This window comes from Carcharodon carcharias, chromosome 4, assembly GCF_017639515.1.
Source record: "Carcharodon carcharias isolate sCarCar2 chromosome 4, sCarCar2.pri, whole genome shotgun sequence".
Lineage (NCBI taxonomy): Eukaryota > Metazoa > Chordata > Chondrichthyes > Lamniformes > Lamnidae > Carcharodon > Carcharodon carcharias.
Genome location: NC_054470.1, coordinates 63,531,299 through 63,555,582, shown reverse-complemented (window position 1 = coordinate 63,555,582; position 24,284 = coordinate 63,531,299). Strand labels below are relative to the sequence as shown.

General features: G+C 42.9%; 1 protein-coding gene across 2 annotated transcripts in view; it reads left to right on the top strand.

The window, feature by feature from the left end:
* Window positions 1-24,284, top strand: part of pax5 (paired box 5) — a 257,499-nt gene that overhangs the window by 117,460 nt on the left and 115,755 nt on the right. For both annotated transcript variants that reach the window (XM_041186242.1, XM_041186243.1), the window contains one exon: window positions 17,875-17,998. In XM_041186242.1, coding sequence (XP_041042176.1) covers window positions 17,875-17,998 — 124 coding nt within the window. The remainder of the gene's footprint in view (window positions 1-17,874; window positions 17,999-24,284) is intronic.

Genomic DNA, 24,284 nt, shown 5'->3' with positions numbered 1-24,284 from the left:
TATTCATTGCAGAATGTCTCATTTGTTCCATAAAGGCTGAAGGAAATTAATTTTTCCCCAGGAATTCTTTTAAGGCAGCAGACATCTAATATAACAGAGCTTCCCTCTACTAGAACTGTACACCAGTTAGAACCTGTAGCCTGACCATATGAGACACCTTAGCACAATCCAGCAATTAAAACACTAGCACTGATCTAGGGATCCCCAAATTGAATTTTGTCAATCTTTTATAAGGTCTTTTAAATTCCGTAATATAATCTTCCATGGAATGCTCGTCTGTTTCCAAAATCTCAAGGTCTGATTATGCCTCATAGATACTTAACAGATCATCTTTCTTGTAGATTTCAGCCAAGAACTCCTAATTGGAGGTCCAAACTTTTCCCAACCAATGGGCATCCGTTTCACAAAAAAACATTACTTCTGATTTAACCACTTGTAGGAAATGATAACACCAAGGCCATACCTTGTTTCATTTTTGGTAGGAACGTAATCTGTATCCACATATCAACTTCATTGTTCCACTGGTCATATGGTTCAGACTCCCAAGAACATCAGAGGGTAATGTTACCCCAATAATTTACAATTACTCTCTGCCGTTTTCCACAATGACCATTAGGGTTTCATTTATCTGTCTGAAAATTGTTTTCCTTGGTTTCCAACCTTCCTTTAGGCAATCATTCTGTTATCATCTTGTACCCTAGAAAATTAATTGGTGCAGGATGGAACTGAAGTCAATCTTTGCACACTTTTATAAGAAAATATTTAGAGTTACATATTACAAGCATGGAGTCCAAACCCAACAGTCCCAGTTTTAGTCTGTGTCTATTCATAGGGGCACATGTTAATACGCACCATCGGCATATAATTAAACCTAATTAACAACCTAAGCCTTATGACACGATGATCACTGTTCCCTAAATGTTTCCATACTGACACTTCCACTTGACCCAACTCATTCCCCAAAACCAGATTCAGCAATGCCTCTTTCCTTGTTTGGCCATAAACATACTGATCAAGAAAATTAGCTAGAATATACTTTCTTAACTCTTCCCTAACTCGGCCCTTTATTACTATCTCAGCCATATTAAGAGAATTAAAATCTCCCAAAATTACTACTCTACAGTTTTTGCACCTCTCTGTAATTTCCCTGCAAATTTGCTCCTCTATACCCATTTCACATGTCGTTGAACTATAGAATACATCCAGTAGAGTAATGGTACCTCTATTGTTTCTTAACTCTAACTAATTTGATTCTGTCCTTGATTGCTCCATGACCTCCACTATTTCAAACACTGTAACATTCTCCTTAATCAATACTCCTCTTACTTTCTTCCTTATCTTTCCTGAACACCTTCTATCCAGGAGCATTTAGTACCCAGTAATAACCCTGCCCATTTTTGTGAGCCACGTCTCCATTATCGTCACAACATCATATCCCCATGTGGCTGTCTGTGCCTGCATCTCACCAACCTTATTTATCACACCTCGTGCATTTGTATATATGCACTGTAAACCTAATTGATACTTTATTGGATTCCCTCTTAGTAAGTTATTCGGTGGGGAAAAACTATTTATTACTCTGGTGCTCTCTGTGTTTCCTAATTTTCTGTGCACCTTGTTTCTCCTTCCTAATGCTGCATCCTGGTTCTTATCCTCCTGCCCAGTTAGTTTAAACCTTTTCCAACAGCACCAGCAAAATGCTCCGCTCAGCACAGTTGTCCCAGCACTGTTGAGGTGCAGTCCATCTGGCCTGTACAGGACCTACCAACCCCAGAAACAGTTAAAATGCCCCAGGAATCTAAAATGCTCTCTCCTGCATGTCTATACTCACTAATACATGGCACCAAGAATAATCTGGAGATTAAAACCTTTGAAGTCCTGTTTGCTAGGCTCCTTCCTAGCTCCCTAAAATCTGCCTGTAGGACCTTATCCCTTTTTCTACCTATGCCATTGGTACCAATATGGACCACAACCTCTGGGGAGACTGTCAGCTACATTGAGGTGGCCTCCCAGTAGCTTCCCAGTGGGTGGGGGGTGGGGGGGAAGCCTTCCTTTCTGGCCATTCCATTGCCCATTGAGGGTCCCATTGGTGGCAGTGGCTGCCTCCAATATTGTCACTGGAGGGGTTACCCCTCCGATAGCCAGAGCCTGCCTTCCTGGCCTCAGCACAAAAATAAGTTTCAGCTTACCTGCGAGGGTGCCTCAACATGGAGAAGCCAACTCTTTACACTTGCAGCCTTTACAGCAGCCACCTCCCTCAATGGCACTGCTGAGCCTGTAGAGCTGCCAGGCCCTCTGTTTGGCCTGGCAGTTCAAAGAGGTGGGCCGATGTTCTTAATTGGATAGCTGGTCCAGTGGTGGCCTCTGAATTGGCTGATGCTGGTAAAATAGTCTCTGTGGGTCCTGCTGCCCACCAACCATTTTGTCCTGATGTCAGGACTTCACTCTTGCTGGTAAAATTCTGGCCTATATGTCATGATGTAAATAATTGTACAGTAAGATGGTGATTGTACAGAGATGTGAGTGACTTTAGAGTTGGATTGCAGTGACTGTTCAGAACAACATCAACGTATATTTATGTAACACCCTTAACATAATAACTCCCAAGGAGTTTCACACAAGAGCAAATTAAAACAAAATATGAGGATGTGAGTGACCATACAGTAGGATGTAGCTGCTTGCACAGTTGGATGATTGTAGAAAGATGATCGGCCCTATACTGGGACTTGATCTGAATGATTGTTCAGTAAAATGTGGCTGATTGTATTGTAAGATGATGACCACTGTAACATAATATCAGTAATTGTAAAGTAATTGCAGACAATTATACAGTGAATCGATTAACAAGGAATCAAAGGTTATAAGGGGTAGACAGGAAAGTAGAGTTGAGGCCACAATCAGATCAGCCATGATCTTATCAAATAACGGAGCAAGCTTGAGGGGCCAAATGGCCTTTCCTCCTAATTTGTATGTTCGAATGGTCATAGTACGATCTGTGAGCAGTATGTTGTGTAATTTACTGCAGAACCTACATGTTTGTGCAGTAAGATGTTGATGCTTGTACAGTTTGCCATTGCAAGGTTAGATGATGTGTATGTACAATGATATGTTTTAAAATGTGTTTATATAGTAAGCTGTCATTGGTACATTACAGTGAAGGTGTTGATTTTACAGTAAAAAATTTGTATGGGTTCATATACTATAAAGATTATATATTTCCTGAAACAGGAAGGTGGTGGTAATTGTGCAGTGGGATGATGGCAGTTATAAAGTAACGTTATAGTAAGGGACAGTGATCATCTAAGGGTGATGATTTAGGTGATTGTACAGTAAGGCACAGCTGCCAATGGTGGAGCATTGAAAATCGGGGATACATAAGAAGCCAGAATTGGAGGAGCACAGATGTATTGGAGGGTTGTAGGGCTCAAGGAGCTTACTGGGATAGGGAAGGATAAGGCCTTTGAGAGATTTGAATGCTATTTTAAAATCCAAGTGTTGCCAGTCTGGGAACCAATGTAAACCAGTGAGCACTGGGGTGATGAGTGAACAGAACCTGATGCATGTTAGGACAGAGGCAGCAGAGTTTTAGATAGGCTCAAGTTTACAGAGGGTGCAGAGTGGGAGGTTGGCCAGGGCTGCATTGGAATATTCAAGTCAGGAAGTAACAAAGGCATGGCATGGATGGGAATTCTAGTTTTAGGTGAACTGAGGCAAGGCAGAGGCAGGGGCAGGCACTGTTACAGAGGTGGAGTAGGTAGTCTTGGTGATAGAGAGAATATGGGGCCGGAAGCACATCTTGAAGTCAAATAAAACATTGAGTTTGCAGACAGTCTATTCCAGCCTGAGACAGTGGCCAGGGAGAGGGATGGAGTCAGTGGACTGTGGAGTTAGCGTCAGGATCGAGTCAGAATTTGTGGAGGGGACCAAAATAACTATGGGCAAGATTTTACGTGTTGGTGGGGGGTCGGGGGGGGCCTGCTCGTCAATGTGTAAAATGACGCGCGGTGATGTTGGGGGGAACTCCTGATGTCACCGCGCTCCATTTAAATTTTCAGGAAGACGGGGGTGCAGCGAAATCAGCTGCGCGTCCGCCGACATGTCAATGGCCAGTTGAGGCTATTGACAGAATCAATTATGTAATTAAAGGACTGGGTTGGTGGGCAGGCCAGGAGCCCTGGCGCGAATGAGAAAAAGCATGAAATCTCATCCATGGGCGGGATGAGGTTTCATGTAGGGCTTAAAAATTTTTAATAAAGTTTTTGTGAAAATTATGGACATGTCCCAACTCATGTAACATTGTCACATGAGGGGACATGTAAGGGAAATTTTATTTTTCTATTTTTAGATTTTTCACATTTACAGCCGATCTCCCTGAGGCAGCAATTAGCCTCAAGGAGATGAGTGCGCTCTTTCTTGCACAAGAGTGAAAGAGCACACTATTGGGTTTAGGGATTCCCCACCTCCCCCCCCCGCCCGCACAGGTAGCGCATAGCGCTTTTGTGCGGACGCCACGCTGGTCGGGCCTTAATTGGCTCGCCCATGTAAAATGGGTCCGCGCCTCCAATTGGAGGCGCTGTTTGGAAGCGCGCCTGTACGTGTCAGCCCATCAACATCCCCCCCGATGGGGGGAAAATTCAACCGTATAAGTTGTAGGCAATTGTACAGTAAACTGTAGGTGATTATACACTGAATACATCTGAGTATTTGTAAGTTCTGAGTGATTGTTACAGTGTAATTCTAGTGATTGTACTGTTTGATGTAGGTGAGTGTACAATGCGTGGATGATTCTACTGTCAGACAATAGTGATTGTACAGTAAAATGGAGATTGTACAGTAAGATTAAGAAACTCTAAGACTGAAAGATTTTCTGGATTGATTGGTTTTTGGTAAGTTGTTGCCTTTCTATTATTTTATTACAAGTATTGATAAGGAAGGAAGTGTCCATTATCAGTGAGCTCAGCTTCATCTCTCACCCTTGATTATCTGTCTGTATCGATTGGCCAATTGATTGCCATACCACTTCTCTTACTGTTTTTCTCGAAGCCCATGGTCCTGTTAAACAAGAAAGAAAAATCACTGAATGAAATTCAACTTATTTATTTTTTTGTGATGAACTTTAAGCTGTTACGATATACATAACCCGAAATAATTGTTCTTATCCAAAGGGACTAAAATGGTAAATGATGCAATTCCGTATGGACAGAATCTGGCATACTGTAGGACCTAGGTTCTAAAATTAGTCAAGCACTGGGAGAAATCAAACAAATTATGAGGTCAAATATTTTGCTTTTTTTACCAAAAGGTGTTAGTTTTAGTTTTGATCTTGCTGAAATTATTGCTAATTATCTTCCAGTTAATGCAGTGCGAGGTTGCAACTCAAACACGATTTCTCACCGGCGTTACATTGCAATAAACATAACAGGCCTGCCTGAGGTCAACCCATTTTGCCCTCTGCATCCCACCCTCTGACTGTTCAGGCTCCAAGGGGTGACCAACCCTTCTTATCCTTCAAATTATGAGTGTTTAACACTTTGAGAGAAATCTTTCTCGCTTAACTAACGTTAACTAACTGATGGCTGGGGGGTGTTGAACATTGTGCCCCCCTGACTTCATGCTCAAATCAGTATTAGCAAACTGAGGAAAAAATGGCATTTTAGGAGCCACAAGACACTGGGAATGCTAAAACAGTTTCCCTGAAGGGCAAAGTGTGCTGAGGCATTAACTATTTACTGTCTGTCTAGATCAAAGATTGATTAAATATTTTGATGTGTTTTCAATTAGAGTGTGTTAGCAGTTTAATCACAAATAGTCAAGAAATTAGAGTTAGCAATATTTTATATGAATAGTTGATACCTTTTAAATAAATTAGTTAATGGCTTCCATTAAGAGAGCAGATAGAAGAATATCACAAGTGTAAAACACTCGCACAATAATATCCCAGGCATGCTTCAGCTTATGCCATTTCACAATGAGAGGCTTGCATTGATGATAACAAACTTAAAACTGATAAATAGACCACTGTCAACCATTCACATTAGAATCTGAACATTGCAGTTCAACTTGTATTGCAGGTTCTTTGATTAAAATTTGCTTACAGAAAAAATATAATCAAGAATGAGGACTGACAATGAGAGAAACTGGAAAAAGCATTTCTGCAGATCCTGTGATCTCACTATCAGTAATAGCAGGAACACAGATTAAAAAAAGAAATACTTACATTTATATAGCACTATTCACGACAACCAGACATCTCAAAGTGCTTTACAGCCAATGAAGTCCTTTTTGAAGTGAATGCTGTTGTAATGTTGGAAACATAACAGCAACTTTGCGCACAGCAAACTCCTGCAAAACACAATGTGATAATGACCAGATGTTGAGATGTTGATTGAAGGATAAACATTGGCCAGAACATTCCCCCTGCTCTTCTTTGAAATAGTGCCATGGGCTCTTTTATATCCATCCAAGAAGGCAACTGGGGCCATGGTTTAATGTCTCATCTGAAAGACGGCACCTCAAGCAGCACTCGCTCAGTACTGCACTGGAGTGCTGGTCTTGATTTTTGTGCTCAAGTCCTGGAGTGGGACTTGAACGCAGAACTTTGAGATTCAGACTCAAAAATGCTACCAACTGAGCCACAGCTGAAATATGAAGGATTCCCCAGCCCAATGGTCTACCCTAGGAGAGCAGTGATCTATCATGTTAAATTATCTTCCTCCTGACATGATCTACCTTTGTGACACCTGAAGATAGCAGTCTCTATTCTATTGATCCTCTTATTGCTCATTAATGGTCAATCAAGATATCAATAGGAGGGAATTGATAAGAGTAGTGCAGTGTTTTTGGATAGGAGGACTTGAAGCTTTTTTTGTCTTTGCGGGTTCCTTCTATGGTGAATCCAGAGTCTTGGTGCCTACATATAAACTTGAGATCTCTATTAATCTGCATCTATGCCAAGTTGTGGACACCAACAGATCTGATTTATCATTTATCCACTCTGGAGATGACAACCCCTTTTCAAAACTTTAGGTCCAGAGAATTCAAATAGGCCAAAACCTGTAAGGGAGGAAACTCACCGATGTTACGCTCCCAGTGGGAGCACACAAAGAGAGCATTCGTTAGAAAATACATGCCTGACCTATGTGTACTTCGAGGGACACTTTCCACTGGGTGTGTGGGATCAGTGAATATACCTTTATGACTACATCTGGAACTGAATTGTTAGATTCATGGGCCTGCCTGCCAGAGCATGTGACCATTTGGACATCCATTTTGGCAGTGGTGGATTGGCTGCCCATTATACATCCATTCCTGGAATGTCTCTTCAGGGCTTATTTGCGCAGTTGATCTCCTATCATGCACTTTTTGCCACTGTGGAGAGTTAAAATCTAACTTCCCCACCCATCTTTAACTAACCTTCAGCCCAAGGGTGTAAACATTAAAAGGCTAATCCATACAGTTCACCCATCAGAAACCATCAATTCAGCAAGGAGATTGAGTTGCTCCCATTTTTTTCTAAAATATCCCACATAAATAAAAATAGAAAAATATGGAGGAAACCGTAACTCATGAATGAAATTAGTAGTAGATAGATCCGTGAGGAAAGGCAGGAAATAATACTGATGTAGCTTTCAGATAGACTGTGGATCTGACTCACGAGGGGTGCCAAAGGCTAAAAACTACCAGGACAATCTGTGTAGTTACAGTAAAGGTCACTTATTGGGCAGGAATGTATGTGCTTCCCGTGTCCTTGTTCGGTATTAACCATGGACACTGACTTCACTTTCATTTAAACATAAAGTCATCCACCAGCAATAGGGTTAATTGAGCTCCTCCTCTCAGCTGTAACATAAGACAAATGCTTAGTTAAGAGCTAATAATTGAACAATATAATTGAAAATCCAATTTTATATTATCTTCTTACTCTAAACTAGTTTATCTACCAGATATGTCTACTTGTCTATATTCCTACCATAGCTATCTGTCCCATGTGCCCTTCTACTTTGTATTTTTTCTACTTATCTATATCTCCATCTGTTCACCTTTTCTCCTGTATTTCTGCCTATCTCTATACCTCTATTGACCCATTTATTTGCCTATCAGGGTAACCTAAGATATTTTGTTGAGCTAGCTTCTTATTCCTTTAGCTATTTTATCTATCTACTATTGATTTCATTTATGAGCTACCTGCTTTCTCTTTATTTTTCTATTTTTGTTTATGTTTAGTCTATTCTCTAGCTTGTGTCTGTCCTTTGGTTTCTGCCTCCACATAAATGTCTGTATGTCTGGCTACTATATCCAACTGTCCATTTTCTCCCCACTCCCCTCTGTATATGATATCTGTTAGTGCTCCATACTGCCATATCTCCCATCTTTGTAGGTAAAGATATAGTTATGTAGCTTTCTATACATTATTTACATGTATTACATATAATTACTATACTTATGGGGATTAAATGTATTTCATGTTTTGATCTTTTACACTTAATATCTATCTTTCTCTAATAATCCATCCATATGCAACATATTGCTTTGTCCATTTCATCCATCCACCTAAAGTATTTCTCTAATTATACATTTATCGGCAATTTATTATTTTGTCACCTATAATCTTCCTATCAGTTGGATTTATCCAAATGCTGTCCCTGCTCACCCATCTGCCATATCTGTCTGGTTATGTATCATATGTCCATATTTCCCTAGATTAATTTTAGGATCTGAAGATTTGTTATAGTCAGACTTGGACTTTATCCATTAGCTAATACCATCCTTGAATCTAGTCTGATGTGAGGTAGATTTATTAAGTGAGGTAGAAATCTAAACCAAGCACCGGAGCATGCAGAATGGCTTCCAGCAGGAGAAGCCTGCCCCATATTTACCTTCAGACTATTAAACAACATGAGGCTATTAATTTGGTTTCTGACTCTTCACTAAAACCCATAAAATCACACAGTTGTCAAATAGAGTTCATTTTAATTTCCTTTCAATCACAGTAAATTATTCAGGTGATAAATCAGCTGGGCCAGTCATCCCTGTGTAATAGAAACCCTAATTTCTGGCTAATTACCCAGCCCATTGCTGCCAAAAGATCAATACCAAAACAAAATGAAAAGGCCTGGAAATCCAGACTCGGGGCTGGGGAAACTGAGCTCCGGGAACGTGATAAAAGCAGGCACTATTTACTGTGTCCATGCTCAGAGTTCAGAGGGCATGTGAGACCGTTAACCCCAGTGAAGGTCATTCAAGAGGAAAGTTGCCCTCAATAGGAACTGCCTTCCTTAAAGAATTGTAATTGATTACATTCTTACAGCAATCAAATCTAATTCATCATTTCAAAATTTCTTTTAGGTGTAAAAGGTAATGTTTTTCAAAGCTAAAAACATTTACATTTTTAAAAAATTGCAACTGGGTCAGAGGCACAGTGCTACAACTATTTATCACACTGGGTGCATGGACTGTGAGAGATTCCATAAGAAGTGATTATTTTTCTCAAATTTATCTTCAGAAACACAAAACTTTCTTAAGCTTCAGTCTGTTCTCAGCACCATTTTGTGCATCTGGTATGATACAGAGCTTTTCATGTCATAGAAAAACAAAATAAATTAAAAGGCAATTACTTGTAGGCTCATGCAGAAATTAAGTACATCTATTTTCATAGAGTCTCTACACTCTCACACAAAGGCTTTTAGCTTGAGAACTGCAGGGGGAAACAGCAGCATTTCTGTTTGGAATGTATGTCAGCGGATATTTCATCAACAAAACGCACACTGCCTACCCTGGTGTCTGTGGTGGGTAACATATTTTCAAGTGGACGGTAGATCTCCTCAAAGCCTAGAATTAAAATAAAGAGGATGTTGTATATGGGTGGCAGGGGGGTGGGGAGGGGTGGGGGGGCTTGGGGGTGAGAGATTTCTCCCTGTCAGGGGGCCAGGGATGTTAGTTTATCACAGGTAGGTCCCCTCTCAAAAAGCAATTATCGAGGAACTGACAGACTCATCACGCATATGATTGCAGCCCAACGCTGACCTCCTCAGGACACTGAAATGCAGCCACCAAAGTATGAAGGAACCTGAGGTGTAGGGAGCATCAAGCAGCTTTCACTGTTTATCTTTCATTGGAAATATTTTTTAACATCATTTCCAAATCTAGAAATGATCTTATTAAAAGATAATTGCATAAGCCTAAAACAAGAGTTAATGCCTTTGCATTATGTTTTATTGTACGTAACATTTTATTATTGAATTTTTATATACATTTTTTTCTGATCTATTAATGAATGCTGGAAATAATACACTTGGGTTGTGGTGTCGAGTCCAGTGGAATAAACTGGGACAGGCATCTTTAGAGTTATAGCCCCATTTTCCAATGAAATAATTTCTACAAGAGCAACTCCTATTACTGAGAGGAGAACACAGACATTGCGATTTATTATTATTTATGGTCCCACGACTTGTTTATGTGCAACCATGTTTGGTGTGTGAGATGGAAATGTCATTATGCAAATGACATTGAATGTCCTTACTGAGGCTAAATAATTTTTGTATTGGACGATTAAACCTCATCTGTTATCGGTATGGGCTGCAGTGGGCTATTAAACAGTCCCAGCAGTATTTACTCCCAGTAATAGGAAAATGGGAAAGGAAAAGGCAAAACAATTGCTGCAACTAGACTGTGATTGTCCTGTGGAAATTTATCTTACAAAGGTCCAGATAGCCATCTTGTACAGCAGTGAGAAGTAAATAAGAGAAAATATATTCTCTCATAGAGGCCTATTTGAATCAGTTTGCTTGAAATTAGCTCAATCTTATCAGAAATAAATTGGCAAGATTTCAGATACTATCAAAAGGGATTGGAAGCCAATAGACTCCAGGATAAGTTGCACGTCATCCCTTACGCAGCTGGGGAGTCACATTTGTATCAGTGTTGATAGCTTATGAATTCCAAAATTGACAGAATTTACAGAAAAATGAGGATAATCCATCTTCCTTAGTGGCCTGTCAAAACCTGGTCATACTTCATAATCTTCAATTACCGCTGCTATTTTCAGACATTTACATGTCGGCATTACAGAGATGTGGAAATGAGAAAAGAAAGGGAGAAGGCTACAGAAAAAAATACAGCTGTTTACGTGGCAGAGAATAAAGGAGAAAAAGCATACCAGGTTGAGGCTTAGAAGCCTTGAGAGAGACAGAGAAAAAAAAACTACTTTTTTTCTGCTCCATTGCTCTTAAGCAGAAGAATATATTGGTGTGTGTCCTTTAGTTTTAACCGATTTCTCTATTGGTTGCCACAGATAAATATCGGAGATTATTATGCTGTGATCTTGACATAAGGGTTATATAGACATACCTCTCGGAGAGTGTACCGTGCAGTGGGATGGTGTGGCAGTAAATCACTCTGCTCACACATCAGGGAGCAGAGATTGGTATAAATTGTGCAGGCCAGGGTCAGCCTGCAGTCACCTGTGTGATGAGTTTGGTTGCTTCAAAGCCAGTTGCTGATCGAGCTAGGCCACCCCGCGGCAAAACTCTGCCCTGACACTGGAGCACATGCCTGTAATCTGTGCTAACGAGTTTGATTAATCAGTCAGTAGCTCCAGTGAAGTAATACCAGCCCAGGCTTCTACATGAACAGAAGGCAAGTAGGAGCTGGTACCCCCTTTCCACCACCCCCCACCGCATATCCAGCCCCCCTCCCACTAATACTAACAAAAATAATGGCACAAGGAGATCCACTTTGGCTTTCACCACCCCCACCCCTAATAACAGCACTAGGTTTACATTCCTTCTCAACCAGCCTCACTCCAGACTAATCTCACTAAGAAGAATAAATGGAGAGAGGGACAATGTCTTATCATCCTATTGATGACCATTCCCAAACTCTAATTTACCACCAAAAGGAAACAAAAAAGATATGGGGTGAATGGTCTGTACCATGGTGGAGAGGTTTATTACAAAGCTATAGTGACTGGGAGACATTCCTCATTAATTGGCTGCCCCTACCCAATGAAGCTGATGCTAAAGACTGTCGAAAACCATAAATCTGCATAATCTAGTTGTCCAGGAAATCTATCAGACATCTACTCTTCAATGTGATTTTTCCAAAACATAATAAAAATATGTTAAATCTAACTGGTCAATGTCCTAGGACTGGAGTGTCTTCTGCCTGGGAGGGTGCAGAAATTGTAGGTGGAACACTGATCACCCAGAATTTCACCCAATTTACACTGTGAAGAGAGATGCTTCTGTCGCTCTAGTTCCTCATTGAGCTCTGGGAGGTTATGTGCTGAGCTTACACACAAATCCCAGCCAGCATACCTTAGTCAGGGCTAAGGGAAGCCAGAGAAAGGATAGGTTCTGAACTGGGTCTTCAAAAGGCTCCGGATATCAGAGAGAGCAAGGCCTTCAATCCCGGATGCGATCAGTTATTTTGTTGTGCCAAAATTCCTATCTCCTATTGGGAGATGTTTATTAAATGATATATTCAGACTTTTAAGGGACGCTCTGATAATTTGCCATTTCTCTGGGCACAGGTTTGTCGCCTCCATTATTCAAATTACCCTCTGCTTGGAATTTGAAACAGGATCATTAGCCTTTCGAGTGGGCAACCATGTTCCCTCTAAGTCGAGCAACCCGAAGGTTTCTGCGCAGTCCACACACAAGTTGGCTTCTTTAAGTTACTATGCGTGCTCGGTCATGCAGGAAAACCTTAAAGGGCCCGCACACTTAAACAAATCACCAGAGCGCTACAAAAGAAGTTAGAAGGTACGTTGGTGGGCAGCCAAGTGGGCAGAAATTCACAATGGGAACAGGGGTCCAAGAATTTCTGTCCCCTGTCCCTCTTTGTTCCTGACTTATTAAATGATCAGGGACATCACAGATGAAATAATCTTGCAGGGAAAAGTTTGAATGAACGTTTCAATGGCGTTTAAAAGTGAAACTAATGATGCCATGGGGGTGATTAGACATGTGCCTCAGGCCAATCATAATTTGACAACAGCTTCTTGAAGCATCACTTCAATGTGGAGATGTTTGACATGAAAATCTAAGCTTCGTTCCCAGGGGCTCTTCCACTGTGAGCTTCCAGCAGGAGCTGGTGCTTGAGGAAGTGGCAGAAATGTTTACAGAGAAAAAATGTGCAATAACATATTTTACAATCTGATCTGAGCAGGAACTAAATGAAGGTTCTTGAGTTAATCTTGCAGGCTCCCGTTAATTTTGTGACCTGTCTTAAAGGGACAGGTGTCAATGGAGCTGTCTCTATTAATCAGTAATCAACTGTTGCAATTTATGAAGAATTTCCATTATCCAAGACATACTTAATTCATTATAGAGCATGCATGATTGCTACTTAAACGATTACCATTAACTTACTGGTGCAAAGTTTTCTGTTTGCTGGTTATTCCAGTTAAACTAATATTGATAACTTGTTTTTTTAAGAACATATATATTCTACTAACTTCAACTGGACTTTGTTGCATCAGTCAAATGGTGGGCACATTTGACAGATTAAAAGCTATTCAGAGCTAATCCCCACATAGTACAAATATGAAGCCCAATTTGAGCGCAAATTTAGAATGGTGGGGGTGGGGTAATTTTGAACTTTGCTTTTTGGTGGTAAGCAGCAAGAGAGGGTTTCCTTACATTGTAGAAACCATCCGATTGCAGTTCCTTTGTATGAGTTCTATAAAAGGCAGACAATCCGTTCCACCAGATTACCATTCGAGGAGAAATTGAAAGTGACCTCGTGGTTTGTTCTCATCATTAACTACTAATGGGTGAATTGATTCACTGTAAAGGGATTTAAAAACCAGGGTGATGATTTTCCTTTGTCTAGCCTCTAAATGGTGCCATATAACGAGTGCAATATGGCGGAAGAATGGGTGCCAATCCTTTGCTTCTATTTTGCTCCTGAACGCACTGCATACAAATTCCCTCTACATCCTGTACATCACTGTCCCTGAAGAGGATGCTTTGAAGTAAATTATGAGCAAATAAATGCCATGGACCTCTGCACTCTAACCTCTTTTAATAGGATCAGGGACAGTTCAGGATCTTGACACTCTAAATATAAAATGGTTTTGTGGCTTCTGCACTTACTGCAGAATATAACCAATCCTTTACACTTAGGGAGGTGGCTGTGCTTAGTGTGATGTCACTGCATTGTGTGGCTTACTTGGAGGCAGACGAGGTGGGAACCTTGAATGGAATTTAATCCTGCCCATATTGCAGCAGGCAACGTGGCGGCTTGGTGTACTTAATTGGAGGAGAGGCCGCACGTCAGTCTCTTGGTGATGGGAAAACATTCCACAACTGAATCGGAGGCACAAAGGGGCCCTTGTGGGAAACTCAGCCAGTTTTTGCGGGCTGTTAATTAGGCTCATTAATGAGCCAATTGACACCAATTATCCCTGAACCCACTGGAATTTAGTGGTGGTTCAAGAATTAAATGGGAGTTGCATGTCTTTCCCGTGCCTCCCGAATGTTAACCAGCAAACCCTATTGGTTTGGTTGGGCTCCCTGTTATCAGGCACCTAGCCTTGGCAAGGTGGAGGGGTGCTGAAAACCACCTTCCTGTCCTTGGCTCAACTCCCCTACACCCAACCCCACCCCCACCGGCCTTCCGTGAACTCATTTCACTCTTGCTCACCTGAGAGGCACTTAATTTTGTTGAGCCTCCCCCGTGGAAGCAATGCGGGTTTCCCACTAGTTCTCCAACTGGTGGGCGGGACCTGAGTCGGGAACATTAAATTCCACGTTCCGAGAAGCCGCCTTGGCTGCTGATCAGCTTGCCGGGCTATCTCCTGAGCCACAAACGTTTCTTTCCCATGGAGTAGGGATCCTGACCTCACTCCCAACTTTTTGCCACCTGAAATAAAAACGGAAGCTTCAGTTAATTTAACTCCCTCCTCCTATTGCCAGGCCATCATTCTTCATACCCACTCTTGCTTCTACTATATTTCTCCGTCTATCTCTTGACACCATGATACCATCCTTTTACCAGCTCCCTCTATGGCAGACTGTGGGATCTGAACTGCTGCTTGAGTTGCATTTGTCAACTGAGTCCTGGTATAGCTCCACACAGTCATCCATGGAAGATGGAACCATTTGATAAAGACCTTGGGCAAACAATTCACAGTATCTGGCACACTTCAATTAATTTAAAATCTTAGCATTTTTCACCAGACTGTGTTCAGATAATGATACACTTCCATTACATTTACAAATCTCTGGTTAGGCCTCAGCTGGCTGACTGTGTACATTTCGAGCACCACAATATAGAAAGAATGTCAAGGTTATGGAGAGGATGTGAAGGAGATTTACCAGAATGATATCAGGGATGAGGGACTTCAGTTATATGGTGAGATTGAAGAAGCTTGGATTGTTCTTAGAACAAAGAAAATTGAGGAAGGACCTATGTAGATATTCTAAATGATGAAAGGTTTTGATAGAGCAAGAGAGAACTTGCTTCCTCTGGCAAATGGGTCAGTAACCAGAAGACGTAGATTTAAAATATTTGACAAAAGAACTGGAGTGGAAATGAGTGAAATTTCTTCATACGGAGAGATGTTAAGATCTGGAACAAAGTGGTGGATTCAGATTTCATAGGAACCTTTAAAAGACAATTGGATTTGTGCTTGAAGAGGACTAATTTGTAGTGTTTTGGGGAAAAGGCTGGGCGGTGGGACCAAATTAGACAGCTCTTCCAAAGAGCTGTCACAGGCATGATGGGTCGAGTGGCCTCTTTCCATGCTGTAAGATTCTATGATTACCTGAAAAAATATTCTCTCACTTTTTCTCTTGAGATTTTAACAGCACCTTCCCCTGCACCTTCCCCTTTAAAGGTGCTGGTAGCTTCTAAGGACCCAAGATATCCCCAAATTTCTCTTCTATCAGCCTGGATGTTCCCCTAGCACCTCCTTTATTTAAGTGAGGCCTGGCAGCAAGTTCAGGGGCTCAGCTCTTTGATTAGGAGAAAGAGAGAAGCTTCATCCTTCAGTGCAATTAAGAAGTTCATATCTAGTGTATTCCTATAATGTCTCACCTGTCTGATGTCAAATGTCCATGGAGAGAAAAATTGTGACTGGCTGAAATAACCACCACCTGTAAAGTTGATCCTGCTGATCAGCTTATATTTAGTCAATCGGATAATTAAGTCAATCAAAAAAAGACAGGTAGAAGAAAAAGGCTACCTGTCACTCAAAGCAACAAAACAAATTACTATTTTTTTTCCTTAACTGCCCAATCATCATCTTTACAGAGAAGGTTTAAGCCTTAAAAAATCAGTTAAATAACTAATTTACCCTTTGACGTACCCATAGATTGTAAATGTCTTCTACAGTTTTAGTCTGCAAAGGTTGTCTCTGTCCTGGGCCTGGATGTGCATTATGTTCCACTCCTATGGCTTGGCCAGTTTATACAGGACTTTGTAAATGATTTTTTGAGGCCTACCGCTTGAGTACCGATCCATGACCTTGGCCACCTGAATGGACATTCCTTTGGTGTCAGCCTGCTGTCAGATAAGTAAGCAATGGCCTTCCTTGGTAATGGTCAGATTTATTCCCTCGATTTGGTTATTTGTTGTGCCTCAGTTGGTAACACTCTTTCCTCTAAGCTAGTAGGTTGGAGGCTCAAATCCCACTCAGGACTGGAACACAAAAATCAAGACTGACACTTCAGTGCAGTACTGAAGGAGTGCTGCACTGTCGGAGATGTCATCTTTTGGCTGAGATGTTAAACTCAGGCCCTGTCTGTGCTGTCAGGTGAATGTAAGTGAAGAGAAGCAAGAAAATTACCCCTGGTGTTTTGAACAATATTTACCCCCTAATCAACATTGCGCAAACAGGTTATCTGGTTATTAACCTTATTGTTGTTTCTGGGAGCTTGTTGTGTGTGAATTGTCTGTCATATTTCCTATATTACAACAGTAACTATACTTCAAAGTACTTTATTGGCTGTAAAACTTGTCTGGCGGTCATGAAAAGTGTTATATGAATACTAGTCTTTCTTTCTTTCTTTCTATTTGTGAATTATATTTTCATTTGGATGTTGGGCCCTGAAATTAGTTGACTTTCCATTTGCTGTGGTTCCTAGTTTCTTTCGGTTGATCTCCCTCCTCCTGAGCTAATCTATTGCAGCCTCATCCCAGAGTACCTATGCACATTGTACTTTGGATATGCATGCAGAATTGGGAGGATCCTCTCGGTTCCTGTGCTCCTCCTGACCTGGATGTTCTACACCATCCTTGCTGCAGAGTCAGCTCCAGGGTTTGGAATGAAGGAGGGTTGTGGCAGAGTGGTGATTGAAGAGCGGGGATGTAATCAGACACCAAACATTGGTGGGGAGCCAAAGTACCTCTGCGTGTTATTTTTAACGGGCTGCTTAGTGCAGTTGGGTTGCTGAGTTTGCATACATTACACCAGTGACTACGTGTCAAAAGTGCTTCATTGGCAATAAAGTGCTTTAGGACACCCGGAGGTCACAAAGGGTGCCATATAAATGCAAGTTTTTTTCTTTTCCTTGCTGCCCACAGCTATGAGGTAACATGCTGCACCATCACACATAAAGTTAACTGATTAAAAATCATACATGTGCCTGGTTGTTCTGTGGCTAAATGTAGCCCCCTCCCACTTTGCACAATGTGGTACTGAGACCAGGGAACTCGTCTGTGCTGAGTTCGTTGACATTAGTCAAGACCCACAGCTATTTCTTTACCCCATGATTTGCATTTTACCCTTATGTTTCACAGGTTCCCATATTATTGTAGTCCAAGATTGCTGAACTCTTAATAGTTAAAGGAGTAGTGTTACTGGGAGTATGCCGAAGAATAAAATGCTTGTAAAAGATGTTACAAACCAAGCTGCTTTTGTATTTCCAGAATGCGGAGTATTCCACCATGGCGTCACTGGCTGGGGGACTGGAAGATATGAAGTCAAGTCTAACAAATTCAGCTGACATAGGGGCCAGCGTCCCAGGACCTCAGTCTTACCCCATTATAACAGGTAATAGGGTTTGGTCTTGGTATGAAGCATGCCTTTGTTTACAGGTGATTGCACAGTGGTGCTTTTAGGATATTATTGACTTTCTAAGAAAGATATTGAAACACTACTGACCTGTCACTGCAGACTTTTGGAAAAGCTGCTCCGTTTGGAAGAATTATTTCAGAACTAAAATTTTGGCTCTGTTCATCCCATATGCTGCACCTGTCCAGTTGTGTGTACTGAACTGTGTACAGGTACAGACAAGTCTCATTTGCTATTGTCCACTCCAGAGTGCAACATTTCTTCATGTCAATATTTAAATGAGGTCAATGCAGTAGCGCTTGCTATGATAACCCGTGCATGGGTGGACACTAGCGATTGATACTTATCCTGGTTATTCTGCTGCTTCTTGAGGGGGAGGAAGAGTGAGGGGAACCGTGACAGAATTCCCCCTGTGGGGAATTCTAGAACTAGGGAACACAATATAAAAATAAGGGGTTGCCGATTAAAGACTGAGGTGAGGAGGAATATCTTCTCTCAAGGGTTGTTATTCTTTGGAATTCTCTTCCCCAGAGAGCAGTGGAAGCTGGGTCATTGAATAAATTCAAGGTCAAGTTAGACAGATTTTTGATCTACAGGGGAATCAAAGTTTATGGGGATGCAGGCAGGAAAGTGGAGGTAAGGCCACAATCAGATCAGCCATGACCTTATTGAATGGTGGAACAGGCTTGATGGGCTGAATGGCCTACTCCTGCTCCTATTTCTTATGATCTTATGAGGGGCTTTTGACAAATAGAATTTAAAACTACAAAACAGTGATCCTTACATTTCCTGGAAATGGGATTAGTACACACATGCATACACACATGCACAGAGACAAAGACATACTCAGGTTGCCAAACCTCCAGGATTGTCCAGGAATCTCCTGGAATTACAAATTAATCTCCTGGACATTGCTGAGGGCAACCTCAGAGAAAATTCACTCAGACATTAAAAAAATGTATTTTAAAAAATATATTCTTTGAACTGTATTGTTTAGTAGTTATAAAAACATTGGAGATGGGAAAATAGGCTGTCTGACTGGGCTGGGCGATTGAAAATAGGAGGTCATCTCTAAGGTTGTGTATAACTAGAGTTGGAAATAGTTACGCATAGAGGCTAACAGCTCCTCATTGCTGTCAGCGCCACCGGGAGAGTGATGGTAGCTGGTGGCAGTGCAATGACCAGAGGCCCAGGATCAGCGATGGGCTTAGGCCACAGATGAGTGAGGGCAAGATGGGGGTTGCGGGGAGGATGTTGCTGGCTGAGGTGTTGGAAGGAAGGGCATAGGGACGGCTTTTGGCAGGGACCGCCTTCCCAGGCACTGAGTGCCTTTGAATGAGGGATACACATACTTAGACACAGACAGACATACAGACACCCCCAGCACACACAGCAAGACACACAGATGCACGCACACTCACACACACATACATACACATATCAAGATACACACACACACTCACATACATACAGACATCCTCCTCATGCACAGAGAGACACACTCAAACACCACTCCACACACACATAGGCCGGAATTTTCCAGCCCCTCATACCGGCAGGCTCTTCCAGTCCCGCTGACGTGAGCAGAAATTTCAATGGCTCACTGGCCCCGTCACTGCAGAACCCGCCGCTGAGGCGGGTCTGGAAAATTAGGGCCATAGACACAAAGAGATATACACACCAAGATGCATAAACACAGGCACCCTGACACACCGACATAGACATGAGTGACAAACACATACAGGCACCCCTGCACACATGTAGACACAGAGAAAAACACACACGCGCACACACACACACACACACATGGAAAGACACTGGGATAGCTACAAAAACACACACGTAACACAGGGATGCAGAAAGGCACTCATGCACAGACACCCTGGCAGATAGACACACTCATGCACACGCCCTAACAGCACTGTGAGGTATACCTACACCACATGGACTGCAGCAGTTTGTGAAGGCAGCTCACCACCATCTTCTCAGGGGCAGCTAGGAATAGGCAATTAAAGTTGGCCCAGCCAGCGAAGCCCACATCCCATTAATGAATAAAAAAAAAACGCACAGGTAGATAGACACACACAAACACAGGTAGATAGACACACTCACAGACACTGCTCACCACATACACAGACACACATACTTATGCCAAGACACAGAAATATACGTTCACACACAGAGACAAAATCATATAGGTATTTATACAGACACACAGACACAGAAAGGCACAGATAGACACTAATGTACACACATAAGCATGTACATCAAGACACAGAAAGACACTCATGTTCAGGCAGCTAAACACACACACACACACACACACACACAGACACATATGCACGTGTGCGTGCAGATAGTGACACATACTTATACACAGACAGCCAGAGCTGGATTTTGGTGGAGGAAACCGGGAGATCAAGAAAGGCCCAAGGTAGCAAAGGAGTTGGTGGATGACAAGGCCACCATGCTAGAACTGCCTCAGTTACTGCGGCAATGGCCCAGTAGTAGTGTCACAGCCTTACCCAATTCACCCTCCCTAACCCCTCTTGTCCCCCCTAGCCTTCTTATGCCCCTTCAGACACCGTCTATACTTCAGTGTGTCTTCCGTGCCCATTCCATGCCATCCTTGCTTCCTCCATACTCCTCATACCCCACTATGTACCCTCCATGCCCTCCATGTATCCTCCATAGCAACTCACCCAGTTTCCACAAAGAGCAGGCTCAAGAACCATGTCTTTGAAATGGACATGAAAAAAAGTAAACTTCTAGCATCTAATAAAGCTCTCACTCAAACACACCGCACTGAAAAAGAACAATTAGTCAAAGCAGCCATTCCAAAAGTTAAATCCCTTCAAGTGGTCAATCTGTTGTAAAAACTCTATTCTCTTAAACATATTAAAAACAGATAATCCTTTAATTTATTAAAACTGTCGGTTGAGCTGTCTAAATAGCCCCCTACTGAGATAAGTGGTTATGTAGCTTTTGATACCCAGCCAAGTATTCGTAATGACCCCAAGCTGTCAAAATAAACTCTTCCAAATGGAAACAATGGAGCCTATTGAAACTGCAAAAACAAATGGCTATGTTTTTTTCAAAGCTGTACTTATCAATCAATGCAGTCCAGGAACAGGTCTTTTTTTTTTTAAACAAAGCTGCAGACCATTTTTCTTTCAAATTGAAAGGGCTGTGACATTTAAATACTTTCAGATCATGATAGTAGAGTTCCAAAGCAGTGTTTCCTTCAGTTTTGAGTACATTACAACATTTTCCGAATGGAAAAAGTATTCCAATGCATCTCAGCACTTACACAATGCTGATCAATGTACTGGTCAACTCGAAACATCAACTCTTTTCTTCTCCGCCGATGCCGCCAGACCTGCTGAATTTTTCCAGGTAATTCTGTTTTTGTTTTGGATTTCCAGCATCCGCAGTTTTTTTGTTTTTATCTCTGTGTTTAATTGACTGCCACTGCTCTTCAAGAAATGCCTACCTCCTTGAAGAAGTTCTGTTCTTTTCTGCGACAAGATTTCCGTTCCTCTCTTTTGCCTTGCTCACCTTCATTGCTTTCCATTTCCCTCCTGGTGTTTGACAAGGTGTTTACTAAAACCCGCTTTCACAGCCATATCTCCTTTCTCAGTGCCTGTCTCCGTCTCTGACTTACCCCACATGGTTTCAACTGAAATTCCACCCCTCATGTTTCGAACCCACCCAGAATTACAGGTATCTCCGGGACATAAAACGTTTCTCGGTCTGCTGTTCCTGTCACATTCTGAAATCCACACTCAGTGCCACGCGCCGCTATATGAACACACTCGACCTCTCCCTCCAGCAGCACCGCCATACCCTTTTTCAAAGCTGCGCGTGCCCCCAGTTTCATTTTATTCTTCGGCTCATCCGACGCCTCAACAAGAAACTTTTTCTCTTTCTCTCAAGTGCTAAGGAACGCAAGCTCCAACAACTCATCGACACCAACACCCATCTAGGACCCTCCACCCCTGCCCGTCCCTCCGTCCCCACCCCATCTTCCAATCCCAACCCCAGCCATGTATTCACTATACCCCCTGACCTTCCCCTCTCCGATGCTGAACGTTCAGTGCTCACCAAAGGACTGAGTTTCATACCCTCACGCCCTCACCTCAATGAATTTCGGGCTCGGCATGATGCTGAACTCTTCTTCCGCCGTCTTCGTCTCCGGGCTCACTTCTTTGGGCAGGAGTCCTCTCCCAGTTCAACAGATCCTTTCACCCATCTCCAATATTCTCCCTCCACCTGGACCCCTCCCTCTGGATTCTTACCTTCTCTTGATCTTTTCATTGAGAACTGTCGGCGCGACATTAGTCGTCTCAATTTCTCTGCTCCTCTCACCCATTCTAACCTGTCTCTCTCTGAACTTACTGCACTCCATTCTCTCAGGTCCAACCCTGACATTGTCATCAAACCCGCTGACAAGGGTGGTGCTGTTGTTGTCTGGCGCACTGACCTCTACCTCGCGGAGGCTGATTGTCAACTCGCAGTCACTTCCTCCTACCTCTCCCTGGACCTTGACCCCACCACTGAACATCAAGCCATTGTTTCCAGGACTGTCACTGACCTCATCTCCTCTGGGGATCTTCCTCCCACAGCTTCCAACCTGATAGTCGCCCAACCTCGGACGGCCCGCTTCTATCTCCTACCCAAAATCCACAAACAGAACTGCCCTGGTAGACCGATCATCTCAGCTTGCTCCTGCCCCACAGAACTCATTTCTAGTTATCTTGACTCCCTTCTCTCTCCCCTTGTCCAGTCCCTTCCCACCTACATCCGTGATTCCTCTGACACCTTACGTCACATCAACAATTTCCAGTTCCCTGGCCCCAACCGTTTCCTCTTCGCCATGGACGTCCAATCCCTCTACACCTCCATCCCCCACCAGGATGGTCTGAGGGCCCTTAGCTTCTTCCTCGAACAGAGGCCCGAACAATCCCCATCCACCACTACTCTCCTCCGTCTGGCTGAACTTGTTCTCACGCTGAACAATTTCTCCTTCAACTCCTCTCACTTCCTCCAAATAAAAGGTGTGGCTATGGGTACCCGCATGGGCCCCAGCTATGCCTGTCTCTTTATGGGGTATGTGGAACATTCCTTGTTCCAGTCCTACTCCTGCCCCCTTCCACAACTCTTTCTCCGGTACATCGATGATTACTTCGGTGCCGCTTCATGCTCTCGTCGGGACTTGGAAAAATTTATTAATTTTGCTTCCAATCTCCACCCCTCCATCATTTTCACGTGGTCCATCTCTGACACTTCCCTTCCCTTCCTTGACCTCTCTGTCTCAATCTCTGATGATAGACTGTCCACCAATTTCCATTACAAACCTACCGACTCCCACAGCTACCTCGACTACAGCTCCTCACACCCCGCTTCCTGTAAGGACTCCATCCCATTCTCTCAGTTCCTTCACCTCCGTCGCATCTGTTCCGATGATGCTACCTTCAAAAACAGTTCCTCTGACATGTCCTCCTTCTTCCTTAACCGAGGTTTTCCACCCACGGTCGTTGACAGGGCCCTCAACCGTGTCCGGCCCATCTCCCGCGCATCCGCCCTCATGCCTTCTCCTCCCTCCCAGAAACATGATAGGGTCCCCCTTGTCCTCACTTATCACCCCACCAGCCTCCGCATTCAAAGGATCATCCTCCGCCATTTCCGACAACTCCAGCATGATGCCACCACCAAACACATCTTCCCTTCACCCCCCCGGAGGCATTCCGTAGGGATCGCTCCCTCCGGGACACCCTGGTCCACTCCTCCATCACCCCCTACTCCTCAACCCCCTCCTATGACACCACCCCATGCCCACGCAAAGGATGCAACACCTGCCCCTTCACTTCCTCTCTCCTCACCGTCCAAGGACCCAAAGACTCCTTTCAAGTGAAGCAGCATTTCACTTGCATTTCCCCCAATTTAGTCTACTGCATTTGTTGCTCCCAATGTGGTCTCTTCTACATTGGAGAGACCAAACGTAAACTGGGCGACTGCTTTGCAGAACACCTGCGGTCTGTCTGCAAGAATGACCCAAACCTCCCTGTCGCTTGCCATTTTAACACTCCACCCTGCTCTCTTGCCCACATGTCTGTCCTTGGCTTGCTGCATTGTTCCAGTGAAGCCCAACGCAAACTGGAGGAACAACACCTCATCTTCCGACTAGGCACTTTACAGTCTTCCAGACTGAATATTGAATTCAACAACTTTTAGGTCATGAGCTCCCTCCCCCATCCCCACCCCC